Source organism: Pterocles gutturalis, unplaced genomic scaffold, assembly GCF_000699245.1.
Source record: "Pterocles gutturalis isolate BGI_N339 unplaced genomic scaffold, ASM69924v1 scaffold434, whole genome shotgun sequence".
Taxonomy (NCBI): domain Eukaryota; kingdom Metazoa; phylum Chordata; class Aves; order Pterocliformes; family Pteroclidae; genus Pterocles; species Pterocles gutturalis.
Window position 1 is genome coordinate 50,083 of NW_010132840.1, and position 13,081 is coordinate 63,163.

A 13,081-nucleotide genomic window follows, 5' to 3' on the forward strand; every position below is an offset into this window, starting at 1 on the left:
CTTCCTGCCCCTGCTTAAGAAACAGCTGCAGGTCAGAGTCCCCTCTCAGTTATTCAAACCAACTGGGCTCTACAGAGATCCCCAAGGACTGTAGAGCTATTGCTGCCTGCTATTTTGCTGGCAATGCACAAACCAGAATAAAATCCAGTTGCTTGTCCCAAGTCCTAACAGACTCAGATAGGTTAACTGCACAAAGCTAGGTCAAAACAGAGCACCACTACAGCCATCAGTTCATCTTGATATGCAGTAGGGGATATCTGCTGATAAAAGTGTAGCAAGTGAGGGTAGGGGGAATATTATCAAACATTTTAACTGCAGCACAGTTCGGAATATTATCAAACATTTTAACTGCAGCACAGTTCAATTGTACAGTTAAAACCACTGCAAAGTTGCTCTGACTCAAATAGGTTGTTTTTCTCTAATACAATCTGTAAGATCAGGTTGTTTCACAAAAAGTTTCCAGATAACCATTAAAAAGAAGCCCTCAAAATTAATCATTTTGATTGTTCCCAATGGAAGAGAGGCCCATTCAGTCACACTGCCTGTCAGTAACCCTTCTCTTTCTTCCTTTTACCAGTAAGTTTTGGGTATGTTTTACAATTTGTCTGAGGTTGTCCACAGAGACAGAGGACTCCCCAGATGTTACTTCCCCATAATATTCCATGGGAGAGGCAATTAGGTTAACAGAGACCCAAATCAACATGTTAAAACAGAGGAGCTGGGTCTCAACTACACCACTGCATAAAAGAGAGAGCAAGCCTGGCTTTTTAAATTCAACTGCTCACAGAACTAATAATTTTCCTTTAAATTAAACAGTCAGTGCAGATAGCTAGTCTTTGGTACAAACTTTCCTCCTCTCTGGAGTAAACCTGCACTTCACCAAGGCAACATTTGCAAGGAGAGGTCATGTACTGCAGCAGACCAATAACACAGTCTGAAAAGGAGGGAGCGTCTTTTGAGCTTACACACCCAAAGCCCTTCTCTGCTGCAATAGGGAACATTACAGCTGCCTGACATTGCCCCAGATTGCACCAAAGGTTTCCTAGCTGTCTATAGTTGCACACTGAAAGCCATTTTTGTGCGTCCACCATCTCTTTTCTTGGTTTAAAATCCAACACACTTCAAGTACAACATGGGAAGACTACCTCTCATGATAAATATTTTAAAAACTAAATAGCAAATGCCAGTGGCCAGACCCAGCAGAAGAAGCCAACTTAGATTTGAATACTTTTTTTGATCCAATATCAAAGAATTTCTGAATCCAAGATTAATAATGAATTTAACATCAAGGTCCACTTTTTTCTTTCCTTTCCAGTCTACAAGCTTCTCTATCATTAGGGAAAAAAGATGGCAACAAATTTTCCCCTAAATAAAGGAACATTTCAGTAGTACAACATATATCATAAGCCTTATGTTTCTGCAGACAGGCAATCGGACCTCATTTTCTTCATAAACCTATCCCTCAAATTAAACAGTGTACAGTGGTCACTTCTCTTCCTTGGCTACTGCCACCTCAGGAAATCACAAGGCATGAAGGTGCCACTATTCCACTAGAAACTCCTGGGTTTGCCTCACTTTGCACATTTGAACTGGTCCGCTGCACTCAGGCTTGCCCTGGTCCCTGAGTACACATAAGTCACTGCAGTAAGCACCAGTAAATGAAAGTTTAACATCTGCATGACACAGAGTTCAAAAGGCAAATGAACTCGGGGGAAGGGGATTACAAGCAGCTAGGAAACATGGTTTAGAGTACACAGCCTCTCTGTAAGTATAGCATTTTACTTATCTATGGAGAGGGACAGCTTTGGAGACCTGGAGAAAGCTGCGACACCCTATTTTAAGGATACTCTGACTCCTCTCTAGTCCCTAATGTGACAAGCAACACGGGACCTGCTGCCCCAAGCACACCAATCACTACAGCTACACAGAAGTCCTGCTTCTCCAGAAGGAACACAATGCCCTCCTCATCCCCACTACCCTGCAGGGTACTGATAGGCATCCCCAAAGCAATGAAGCTCCAATAACACAACAGGGATGTGATGCCACATCTATGACTGAAAAGCTTATACAAAGGACTAAGCACAGTTCTTCCCCACAACAGTAAGAAGAGAAGACTCAGTACTTTTGGTACCCTTTTAGAGTAGGGTAAAAGGCAGTAATCTCCCTTATGGACATCATTCTGTTTGCAGACCCTCTGAGCATCCGGACCAGCATCACTACGCAAAGAGCAAGGAAGCCTCATCCCTAGCTCAGCACATCTGCAGCAGGATCTCTGTAATGCCACAGGGAAACTGCAGACAAATCAAAGCAGAAGACCCAAAAGAGATGCCTGAAGCCAGAGGAACTGCACTTTAAGAGCACAAGTCTCTGAAGTCTAGTTTGGGTGTACAGGCACTGCCCATTAGAGCAGCAGTCCTGCAGAGCAAGGCTACAGCAGACACAGCAGAAAACCCAGCTGTGGGTCAGGAGCGCATGGGATACTTTCTAAGGAAGCTTCACACAGAGGGAGATACCACTGAAAAGCAAGAAGAAAAGTTTCAGTCCTGTCTATTAACAGTTGAGGTTCAATAAGAATACAATCCTGACTACTCTAGAGAGTCTTAGTCCTGGCAAACCTCCAGGTCAGGAAACTTCAGCCTCTCCAAAGCACTTCTGAATGGCTAGAGCCAGAAGAGCCCTCCCTGCTTCTATCCCAGAACACACAACTGCTTTGAGATGTAGGGGGCCTACAGGAGGGATGGGGAAACACTCTATTAGGGAGTGTAGTGACAGGACAAGAGGTAATGGTTATATACTGAAAGAGGGTAGATTTAGATTAGATATAAGGAAGAAATTTTTCACTGTGAGGGTGGTGAGGCACTGGAACAGGTTGCCCAGGGAAGCTGTGGATGCCCCATCCCTGGAGGTGTTCAAGGCCAGGCTGGATGAGGCTTTGAGCAACCTGGGCTAGTGGAAGGGGTCCCTGCCCATCCATGGCAGGGGAGGTTGGGACTAGATGATCTGTAAGGTCCCTTCCAACCCAAACCATTTCATGATTCTATGTTCCTGAGCATTACATGCCCATAGTAGAGAGAGCTGGTGGGTTCTCAGCAATGACGGGCCAAAATTCTTAGGTGGTTGGAGCCTGATTTTACAGCAGTTCTACACCAGCAGAACTATCTGTTCTTATGGAGGAGGTCTCAGTTTACACCAGCAGAAGTCAGAAAGCAGAATCGGGAGGGCACATCAAATGTTTAGGAGGAAGTGGAGGTTAAAGGCCACGTTCAGCCTCACTGAGGAACAAATGCATCCAAGCTCCAGTGAGAAGGATGGGGAGTGCAAGGGATGAAAAGCTTCACACATAAGTGCATAGGTAATGCATACAGGTGAAATATGGGCTCTTGCAAATGAAACAGAAACCACAGAGCTCCCCAGAGCAGACCTTACTAGAATCCAGATATTATCTTTTTGATACTCACCCTCATTAGACATCAAGCAATAAAACCTATTAGTGAAAAATTCATCTCCCCTGCCCCTTGCCCTGGCCCTCCCCCACCACATGCCCTCCTGCTCTCATCCTCTCTCTCTTCTAGGATGGCTACGATTTGTTTCGAGAAACGACAGGTTTATAGGTTAGCCGACACCTTCTCTCTGTGGAATTTTAATTAACTTCTCCCATCGTCAATATGTTAAGGAGCAGGGTTCCCATTATACGAGGTCAGCAGCGTGTTTCAGGCCGTGCTATATCAGCCGTCAAATTGAAGAATTAATGACGTGGCTAATTGGCTCTAATTCTCCACCCCCCTCGCCAAAATATGGAGGGGTAAGGGGGCAGCAGTAGGGTGGGCTAGTGGGGGAGGCTGGTACAGTCCACAGTCCCATTAAAAAAAAAAGGGCACAATTTAAACCCACTTGCTCTTAGGGTAGCTGTTCTACCACCTCCCATTGATCACTCTGCAGGGAGGAAAGGGGGGTGAGGAGATAGCGGGTAAATATTGTGACAGAGTGTGCACAACCATGCACACCAGGGAAAGGAACACTGTCCTGACAAGAGGCCACCCGAGTAGGTCATCACTTAGGAGTAGGAAGCAACATGCCACTGGGCTCTAACCAGCCACAGTGCTAAAGCCAGAGCCTGTTGTCTGCTAGAAAAGGGGCCTTTGCAGCAAAGACAGCAAAGGGCTTCTAGCTAACATCTTGCAGCAGAATTAACATGTGGCACTGCTTCAAAAACAGTATCTGTCTCAAACACTGGGCAAGGGGACAGCAAAATCATAGCAGGCCTCAAGGGCCATTTCCCCGGATAATGCCATTAGCTCCATACCACTAACCTTCTGCTGCCTGCAAAACAAACTTGGAAATCTAATGAGGACAGCAGTTGTGGGAAGCATTTTGGTTTTGCACAAGACAAAAATTCACTAGTTGCAGACATCACATGGGTAGCAACAACAGCTCTTCTTCCCCCTTTCCTTGAGGAAGGCTGAGGGAGAATCTCTTCAATGCAGAAGACCAACTTAACAGTGAACCAAAGAAACAAATCATTGCTGGTGAGTGTAAGACTTTAACAGTGAGAGTTTAAGTTTCTTCAGATTTTCACTTCAAGCAGTTTGAAAAACACCTGGAAGACACTGGTGTAGGTACTGCCCTTGCCTCCCATGCTGAAGTTGTAGTTGTAGCATTACAACCGCACTAGAAGTACAGGGCTACAGGCAATAGAGTCTAGAAAACCTCATCCTTGTACTCCACCTTCCATCTTTCCCAGTTCAGCATGGTCAAAGAAAACTGAGCTCTAACTGCTGCACACAGCTCTCAAGCAGGGACCTTGTTGCTTGGCATCTATTCTGCCAGAGAATGAGAATACAAGTTGGCATCTTTTCAGTACAGAAAACCTCAAGAGGATCTGTCTCACTGCTTCCCTGAGCTCATGCTGCAGGCACAAGCCCCTGACCAGCCTCTACCCAAATCAAGTCCCTGAAGTGTCACACTGGTGCCTCAGAGAAATTTGTGGGGACACAGCCTATCCAACTCTTTTACTTCTCTCTGTTGGAAATTGGGAATAAAGAGATCTCAGTTACCTTAATAATGGGCTGATAGCAATGGACCACACTCGATCCTCTGTCTGCACTGTATGTAGACACTGCCCAACTCTGCCCGGGGACAGGGACCAAACCTAAAGAGAGAGATGCACGTTATGCCACATCACCCACAAGGTGCAGAAGATAGAATGCACACTGCTAATGTGCTGGACAAGCTGCCAAAACTGCCATGCTTATCTTCCCTGAGATGCGCTCCCTGAATTCCCATTATTTATTTTTGAGGAGCAGAGCCTTCAATCACTGGCAGAAACAAGCACAGAGATTCAGCTTAAGAGTATGACCTTCCATCCCACTGGGAGCAGAGAGAGCACCCCCATCACCACATGTTCTCTAAGGCAGCACTCAACACAGAGACTTCTCATCTACTGTAGTTAAGTAAACAAGAAGTGGTATTTGTTCAAATCTCTGCTGTTCTCTTAAACAGTGTGGGAAGACTTTGTACCATCCCTGAAAAATTTCCACTCATTATCTATTAAATTAACTGTTTGCTATCCTGCAAAATATTTTTTTATAAACCCAACCCCTTTTGACCAAGTTTCTTAAGTGTACCCTAGGCTATTTTCAGACAGGCCTCCCTTGCTCACCGACCATGTGAGAGAATCTCTTCACTCCCCCATCTGTGCATACATGCACATCCCCTTCCACCAGTTCACCACACCCCTCTGCTTTGTTTATGGGTACTAATAAAGCCCCCCAGATTCCATGCTGGGGCCTCTGCTTGTGGTCCTCGTTTTTTCCACCTTGCCTTCATTCTTAGCCCACAGGACTCAAGTCCCCCAGTCTTCTGTAACCGACCCCCAATGTTTCACTTCAAGACTTCAAAGCTGGGAGTGCCCTATTTGTTTGTTTGTTGATAATGCCCAGGATTGCAGGCTATTCTTGTCAGCGGGGAATTTAGCACCTAGTGTCAGCAAAACCAGCAGAAAAGCTTAACTCTTAAGACATCCCTATCTCCTACAGGTTAAAAATATTGCTCAGAGCACACTATCTAGTCCCTATCACACAGGAATGTACATTAGCAGCTCCTCAGAGCTTAGTCCTAATCAACACTCAGCAGAGCCCTCAATAGCTCAGACACTTAGAGCCCCTTTAAAAGGCTGGTAGGGATTCCCTTCCATCCTCCAAGAGTCTCGTTCATGCAAACAAGGCAGCCTGCAAAAGAGATGATAAAAAATAAGAGGTGAACATCCCTAAAGCCAATGCTGTGGGGAGCACTGGGTGGGCAAGATCTCAGACTAGCTCCAAGAAAAACAGCCTTAAATTCCCTTCTTGGCCATCATAAATTTGTTCTCAAGGTTGGGGAGGTCTGTCCTCTGGCTGCCAGGGAAGCAGCAAGAAGGCGCTCTCCCAGCAAAGAAGCTCCGCAGAACAGAGAGGAGCAGCCCTGCTTAAGCATGAGACAAAGCAGCATCAAGGCCTTACTCCCAGAAGGCAAGCAGCATCCCCAACAGTGCCCTTTGCATCTGAACACTGCTCTGCTTGGGAGTGATTTTACCCGGTACAGCTATACAGAGGGACCAGTGAGAACAGATAGGGTCAAGCTGCCCAGCAGCCTGTCACATAGTTACCCATTACCACACACTTCCTATAAAACCTTGAAAGAAACATTTAAGTTTTTCTTTGCCCTAGCTTCCCTTCTTGCAAAATAAGAATAGCAGTTTTTCCCCTTATCTCCATTGATGCTCTACCATACATACCAGGGACCTAGAGTATCCATCAAGCTATGCCGAGCAAGAGCCAAAGCTTTCAACATATACAACCACTTCCAAGAATGAAACAAGTGGTTGTGAAGATGCTACAGGTACTGCATCATGCTAGCAGGACAAGGGTGAAACACCTATGTGGAGTTTCCTAAACTACTTGAACAGAGCTGGTTACAGCTCAGGAAAACAGCTCTCCAGGTCCATGTAGGAACAGAGCACTGCCAACCAGATCCAGAAAGACAAAAATCAACAATGTCCTGCCACAAAAAGAAATAAGTCAAAAATTATGTGATTCAGTGATGCCAACTGCAAGAGAAAAACGGGAGCTAGCAGTATTCATAGTCTAATTTCACTTCTGTTTTGCAAGCAAAGAAGGATAAAAAAATAAAACAAAACCACAAACCACAAATAAACAAACCACAACCCCAAAGATTTGGAAAAGACATCACACTATCCCTTAAAGAGATCAAATATACAGAGAGTAAGTGAAGCATCACTGCATCACAAAGCAAGGATGTGCTTGAAATACCTAGGGCAAATTTCAGACTAACTGGCATGGATCTCCACTACAATGTTAGACAGATGTACAGTGAAAGAAGCAAAACATCAGCTGCCAATTCCTGCACTTCCTAGTTTAAACCAGACACTGATGGCATAAAGTACTGCCAAATCTCTTTCTTAAAAGCTTGGCACAGCGAGCATATCTTCAGAGACATAAGCCTGCACCAAGATACTCAGCACTGCTCCTGGGGACACACAAGACAGGGCTCACAATGGTTCTGCTGACACTTAAACATTAATGGCACAAGACCTCTGAGGTCACCTCTGCAGCAGCACCTGCAGCTCCTGGAACATCACTGCTCACCTTCGCTGTTCTGTCCCGGGAGCCACTGACAATGAGGCCACCTTGGAAGTCCACACAGTTCACCTCCTGTTCATGTGCAGAGAACTTGACGCTGTAGGAGCCATGGATCTTGTGAAGGACAATACTTCCATCTCTGCAAAACAAATCCCCAGGCAGGGAGTCTGTATCAGCTGCATCTCCCTTATACATGCACCTTCCATCAGTGCTTTGGAGTGCCACAAAAAGACCAGGATTGATCTCTCATGGGAGCTCAAATCCATGCAGCATTATTAACCCTCCACTCCTCACACATCACCTGTTTTCTTGCAATCTCACATCTGTCCAGTCTAACCCTGATCTGCCGCACATGAAAATTTTCCTGGCTATCTTTCCACCCTCCACTTCTTATTAAGCTGCAGAAACTAGCAGAGCAGCCATTCCTCCTCCTACTGCTCTGAGCTTGCCAGAGACCTGGCTGGTTGCTGAATGGCTGGAGCAAGGAAACAAGTGAGAGGTCATTCTCACCCATGTCCAAGCCTCAGGTTTTCATTCATTTCACAGCAGCCATACAGGGTATTCCGCTTTGAATTAACTACGAAGACATTTAAACTTTTTTTCAACCAATACAGTTACTGGAATTTTAAATGCATGCCTCCATTTTCACCTGAATTTTGTGCTACAGTTCACAGGGGAGAGTCTCAAGATATCCAAGGCAGGCAGCCATGCTTGTATCTCCCAATTCTGTGCCTAAGTGCTGTGTATATTAATAGCTAAAACTTTATAAATAACAGTTCTGTCATTTGCTGTAATTTAAAAAGTCCAGTCAAATACAAAATTAATCGGAGAAGTATGCGTGTGCTGGAATGCTTGGCAATTTTCCCCCCTCTCCACAAGTGTATCAGTAGGTCTAATAAACATATACTTGTCACTTTCTAGAAAGCTTTATGCACCACTGCGGTCCTAGTTAACCAGCAGTTCTGTATATTAGAACACAGTCTAGTTACTCTGACAGGGAAAGAAATGAAAATTGCACATCCGTCAGGATTGACTTATCAGTCAACCTACACAAGTTCAAAAGAGAAAAGGACATTTTGTAAGGTCAACAGCATGAGACTCAGCTCCTTCACTGCTCTAGCAGAAGGTTTTTCAGGACAGAACCAAACCATAAGAGAGGAAGCAGCAGCAGTTGAACACAGCCAAGCATGAGAACACTGTAGCAAGATTGACCCCTCTGCTCTAGGCTGGAGTTACACAACACCTTTCCAACTTCACTGTCACAGTCCTTGGGCTCCTTCATTCACCCAACTTACCCCCCTCCGCTGACGATGTGGGAGTTGACAAGAACAAAGCGACATACGTCCTCCTGGTGGCCAGAGAAGATAGCCTGAGGGTGACGCTGCAAGCCTGTACCATCTGGACAGAGCCTGTAGGCCTGGATGTTCTCCGCTTGAGACAGGTAGAGATACTCATCACTCAGCTCCATCCATGGCATCAAACTGCAAACAGACAGCAGGTTGGGGGGATGCAGGGGTGGGGAGAACAAAACAAAAAACCTCACAGAAAGAAATAAAAAAAGATTGCATATGTAAACATATAAAGAAAAGCAAATGCGCACTCAAGAAAACGGTGAAGCTGGAGCTGCTGGTCACATGCAAAAACAGGGCTTAATATAGTAGCACAGCTAAGCAGTGAAGCTTCTCCAGCAACTTGCAAAGCAGATCACATTGCTGGCATTTTTCTAACCAAGAGCTGAGGAAAAGGAAGGATGGAGTCACTGAAGGAGAAGATGGCCAAGTGTCTAATGAGTGTAGATAGGAAATACTTAAGGCTCTCTGACCCCTCTCTCCATCAGGCCTTTACTTTTTAAGAAATTAGACTATCAGGCCTTTGTGAGCAATGCCAAGCATTCCAAATAGAGCCTTCAATATTAGGCTCTTGGTACAGTCATTCTTGATCCTGCATGTTATTTGCTGATGACCAGCAGATACCACAAAGCTGTCAGTGTTTCACACATGTCTGAGCAGGGTAGCAGGTCACACCAAACAACACAGGTCTTCCTACAGACGAAGTCCTCTACCTCCTGCATTCTCTGTATGCTAATACATAAAGCAGCAGGGTAAGCCTGAGACTATCCAAGAACTTTGTGCTCATCATGTAAAGGAGGTATTTTTCTACATTCACACCTCCTTCACTGCTGAGCCAAAAGCAACTGCGTAGCAACCTCCCTTGAGTTTTGCTGCCCGTCTTTCAGAAGAGCCCATACACCCCATCTGCCCCTTACTATCTATGGGACAGTGGTCGCTTCCTACAAGCAGGTTCCAGGCCAAGAGCAGTGAACTGCTAAAGGAGCTGTTTCAAAGTATTTTGAAGATTGAAGCGGAAAATATGCTTCACTTCCTGAGAAACCAAGAAGAGAAGGAGACACTCAAGCAATGTCTGAATCAAGTCTGTCATCACAATAAGTTTATTTATTCTTGAAACAAAACCAAAAATCAGAAAATAGAACAGGCTACAATGCACACTTAAGACAATGAGCTCTTTGCTCAAGAACTTGCTTTTGTGTGGCCAACAGAGAATCAGCAAATAGGCCTTCTGGATATGGCAAGACCAGACAAAAAAGAGACATGGGGCTTGTGTCCTACAGGGCATAGATGTGTGAAATTGTCTCCCCTCTGTAGTCATTGTCAAGTGCACCAATACCCGTGCAAACATTGAGCAAAACCAAAGTCTTTCCATAGAGCAGACTTTCAGTTTTCAAACTATTCAGGAACACAGTTCTGAAAGCAGGGGGGCTTCTCATAAAAACCTGTCTGCCTCTTTTTTGCAGATCATTTATCTGAGAGGTCATCATTTTCTGTGTCAGCAGAGGCATTACACATAGCCACACCTCATAACATCACAATGAGGGACTAGAAACAAGCAAGAGGACAAGATTGCTTGTTAGACAGAAGGCTCCTGCTTGCCTGCATTCACCTCCAATAACAGGCTTTTAGTCACACAGACAAAACAGTTGAGCATAGGTTATAACATTCATTTGGGACTTGATCATATGCATGGAAAAATTAAGAGGCATCTTTGGAGCACCAGCTTTGGTTTTAGGCAGACTGTGATTTCCTCTTCCTTCCTCCACTCCTACGCAGTCCTCTAAAAGCAAGTGAATATCCAGCTTACCCAGACTACAGCCAGTTTCTGTGGCTCTCCTACTGCTGCAGTTTATTTTTTTACCTTTTTCTATGGCTTTTTCATAAGGAGAAGTACCACATTTGAAGCAGGATAAATGAAAATTAGAGGATGCAGTTTGGATAGTGGTCTCATTAAATCAGTCCTTGCCTTTTCACTTGGGAAGCTGGTTTAGTAATGATCTCTAACATCCACAAAGACTGTCTTCACAGATGGTTGCGAGCACTTCAAAGGCAGGTATACAACCTGCACCAAAAACCACTCTGGTCATTACAGCTGTTCCCAGGACTTTAGACAAGCAGTGGCACATTATCCATCGCTTCAATCGGCACAGCACAAAAAGGCATCAAAGCTCAGTAGCAGGTCCCTGTTCCTCAGCATCTAACAAACCATAGTCTTTCTTATTTCTTTTTCTGTCTGACGATGTGAGGGCTGAAAATTCAGATGTGCTGTTCAGGCCAGAGACCTATCTTATGCATTGCTTTGAAAGCTGAGCAGACCTTGGTAAGCAAGAATTTAACAACAGTCTCCTCTCATTAATGTCAAATGTGCCTTTTTTTTTTTTTTAATAAAGGAGGGAAGCATAAGGTACGCAAATGAAGAAGCATAAGGTAGAGGAATGGCAATTAGCATTTTAGATTTGTACATCCAAATCAGGGGCCAGGATAAAGCACAGGAGACAAACGAAGCATTTGGAGGTAACACATAAGTCCATACCTGGGATCAAGGTATGCTCATTGTGAAAGCAGGACAGAAAATTGCTCATGGTATACAGTAATAGACACAAACATAACAGTTAAGTATGTAGTAAAGATTCCTAAATCTGATGAGACCTGCACAGATCAGAAAAACACCAAATTCAAGCTCCTAATAAGAGAGGAGCGCTTGACTCTCAGAGTGAATCTCTAGGGCAAGACAGCAACTCCAGTTACCCCACATCCAGCTAGCCAGCAACATCCAAAACAGATCAGTTACACCATGACAAGGAGCAGGAAACATCTCAGTTCAGGGCACAGATGCAAACCCAAGGCCCTGCAGCAGCTGACACAGAACAAAGAAGAGAAAGCCACTTGCTTGCATTTCCATTTCAGGACGGTCTCTCTCCGGCAGCGTCCGTGGCTCCAGTTCTGAGATACTTTCACCCTTTCCTTCACCGGAATGCCAGGCGCTCTGCAGACAAAGGGACAAAGATGAGATTAGCAACCAGGACTGATGCTATATGGACAACAAATATGCTCAAGCTGGTCACACGTACGCTCTCACTCAGGTTCCACAAATGATGAACTGGCAAATATTGATGGTGCCTGAGCCACACCAGAGCAAGCACGCTTGTGACAATTGTCAAGAAAGGAACACTGAGCAGAGTGGGTGCTTATCAGCAAAGAAAGCCATCCCTGATGATCACTGGTGTCCAAGTCTTAAACCTGATCAAGACCTGGTCTAGTATACTGAATGCAACACCGGCTCAGACAATATGTAATCAAAACAGAACACTACCAGAAACAACCAGAGAAACAGGACATCACTCTTCTAATAGAGACTAAAGAAAGCCAGTTAAGATAAAGACAACACCATACAAGAATAAATGGAGGAAAAACTAGTCAGAACACAAATTAGAAGCCAGAAGAGTGTGTCTAGCCAGAAGACTAGTAAAGAAACTGCTCCAGACCCTCACCTGCCTGACAATTACATAACCAGATACAATGATTAGAAATCAAGATAGGTATAAACTAAAAATAAAATTCATTCATCTGCATAACCACCCAATGCACACACGCCCCAAGACAGATCATCTTTTGCAGCAGCTCAGCAGAGGATAGAGAATTCCACCACGTTGCTGGAAAAAATCCCTACTTACAGTCAAATTTACTAAAAGAGAGAGTGTAGCTCATAAGCAGTTGCTATACAAATCAAAGTTACTGGGACAAGCTGAGACAAGCCAAGATCAACATAGCTCAAGAGGTGACAAAAGGTAGGTATCACAAAGACCTGGGACCAAGATCTCTTTAGAGTCTACATGAACATATCCAGTTCAAGCAGCTGTTCAACATCTGTTTTGCTTTCATGATCCAGGGTTGATTAAAGGAGGGGAGGAAAGGCAACTATCTCATATCTTAAACTTATTTATTCATTATTCTTGGTGTAGCTACTTAGGTAGAAAAGATCAGAAAAGCACAAACAAGAAGAAACTCTTGAAGTCATGCTTTTTAACTAGGGGTTGTGAACCACTTAGTAGATTACAAGAATTTATCCCCCTTTCATGCATCTCTCAGCCGCCA

General features: G+C 44.5%; 1 protein-coding gene across 1 annotated transcript in view; it reads right to left on the reverse strand.

Annotated features, from left to right (window-relative positions):
- Positions 1-11,972, reverse strand: part of FBXW4 (F-box and WD repeat domain containing 4) — a gene marked incomplete at its 5' end in the record, with an annotated part of 51,741 nt that extends 39,769 nt beyond the window's left edge. Inside the window, 4 exons of the mRNA XM_010080990.1 lie at positions 5,055-5,149; positions 7,644-7,776; positions 8,933-9,118; positions 11,877-11,972. Of these exons, the coding sequence (XP_010079292.1) occupies positions 5,055-5,149; positions 7,644-7,776; positions 8,933-9,118; positions 11,877-11,972 (510 nt within the window). The remainder of the gene's footprint in view (positions 1-5,054; positions 5,150-7,643; positions 7,777-8,932; positions 9,119-11,876) is intronic.
- Between the last annotated feature and the right edge of the window lie 1,109 nt (positions 11,973-13,081).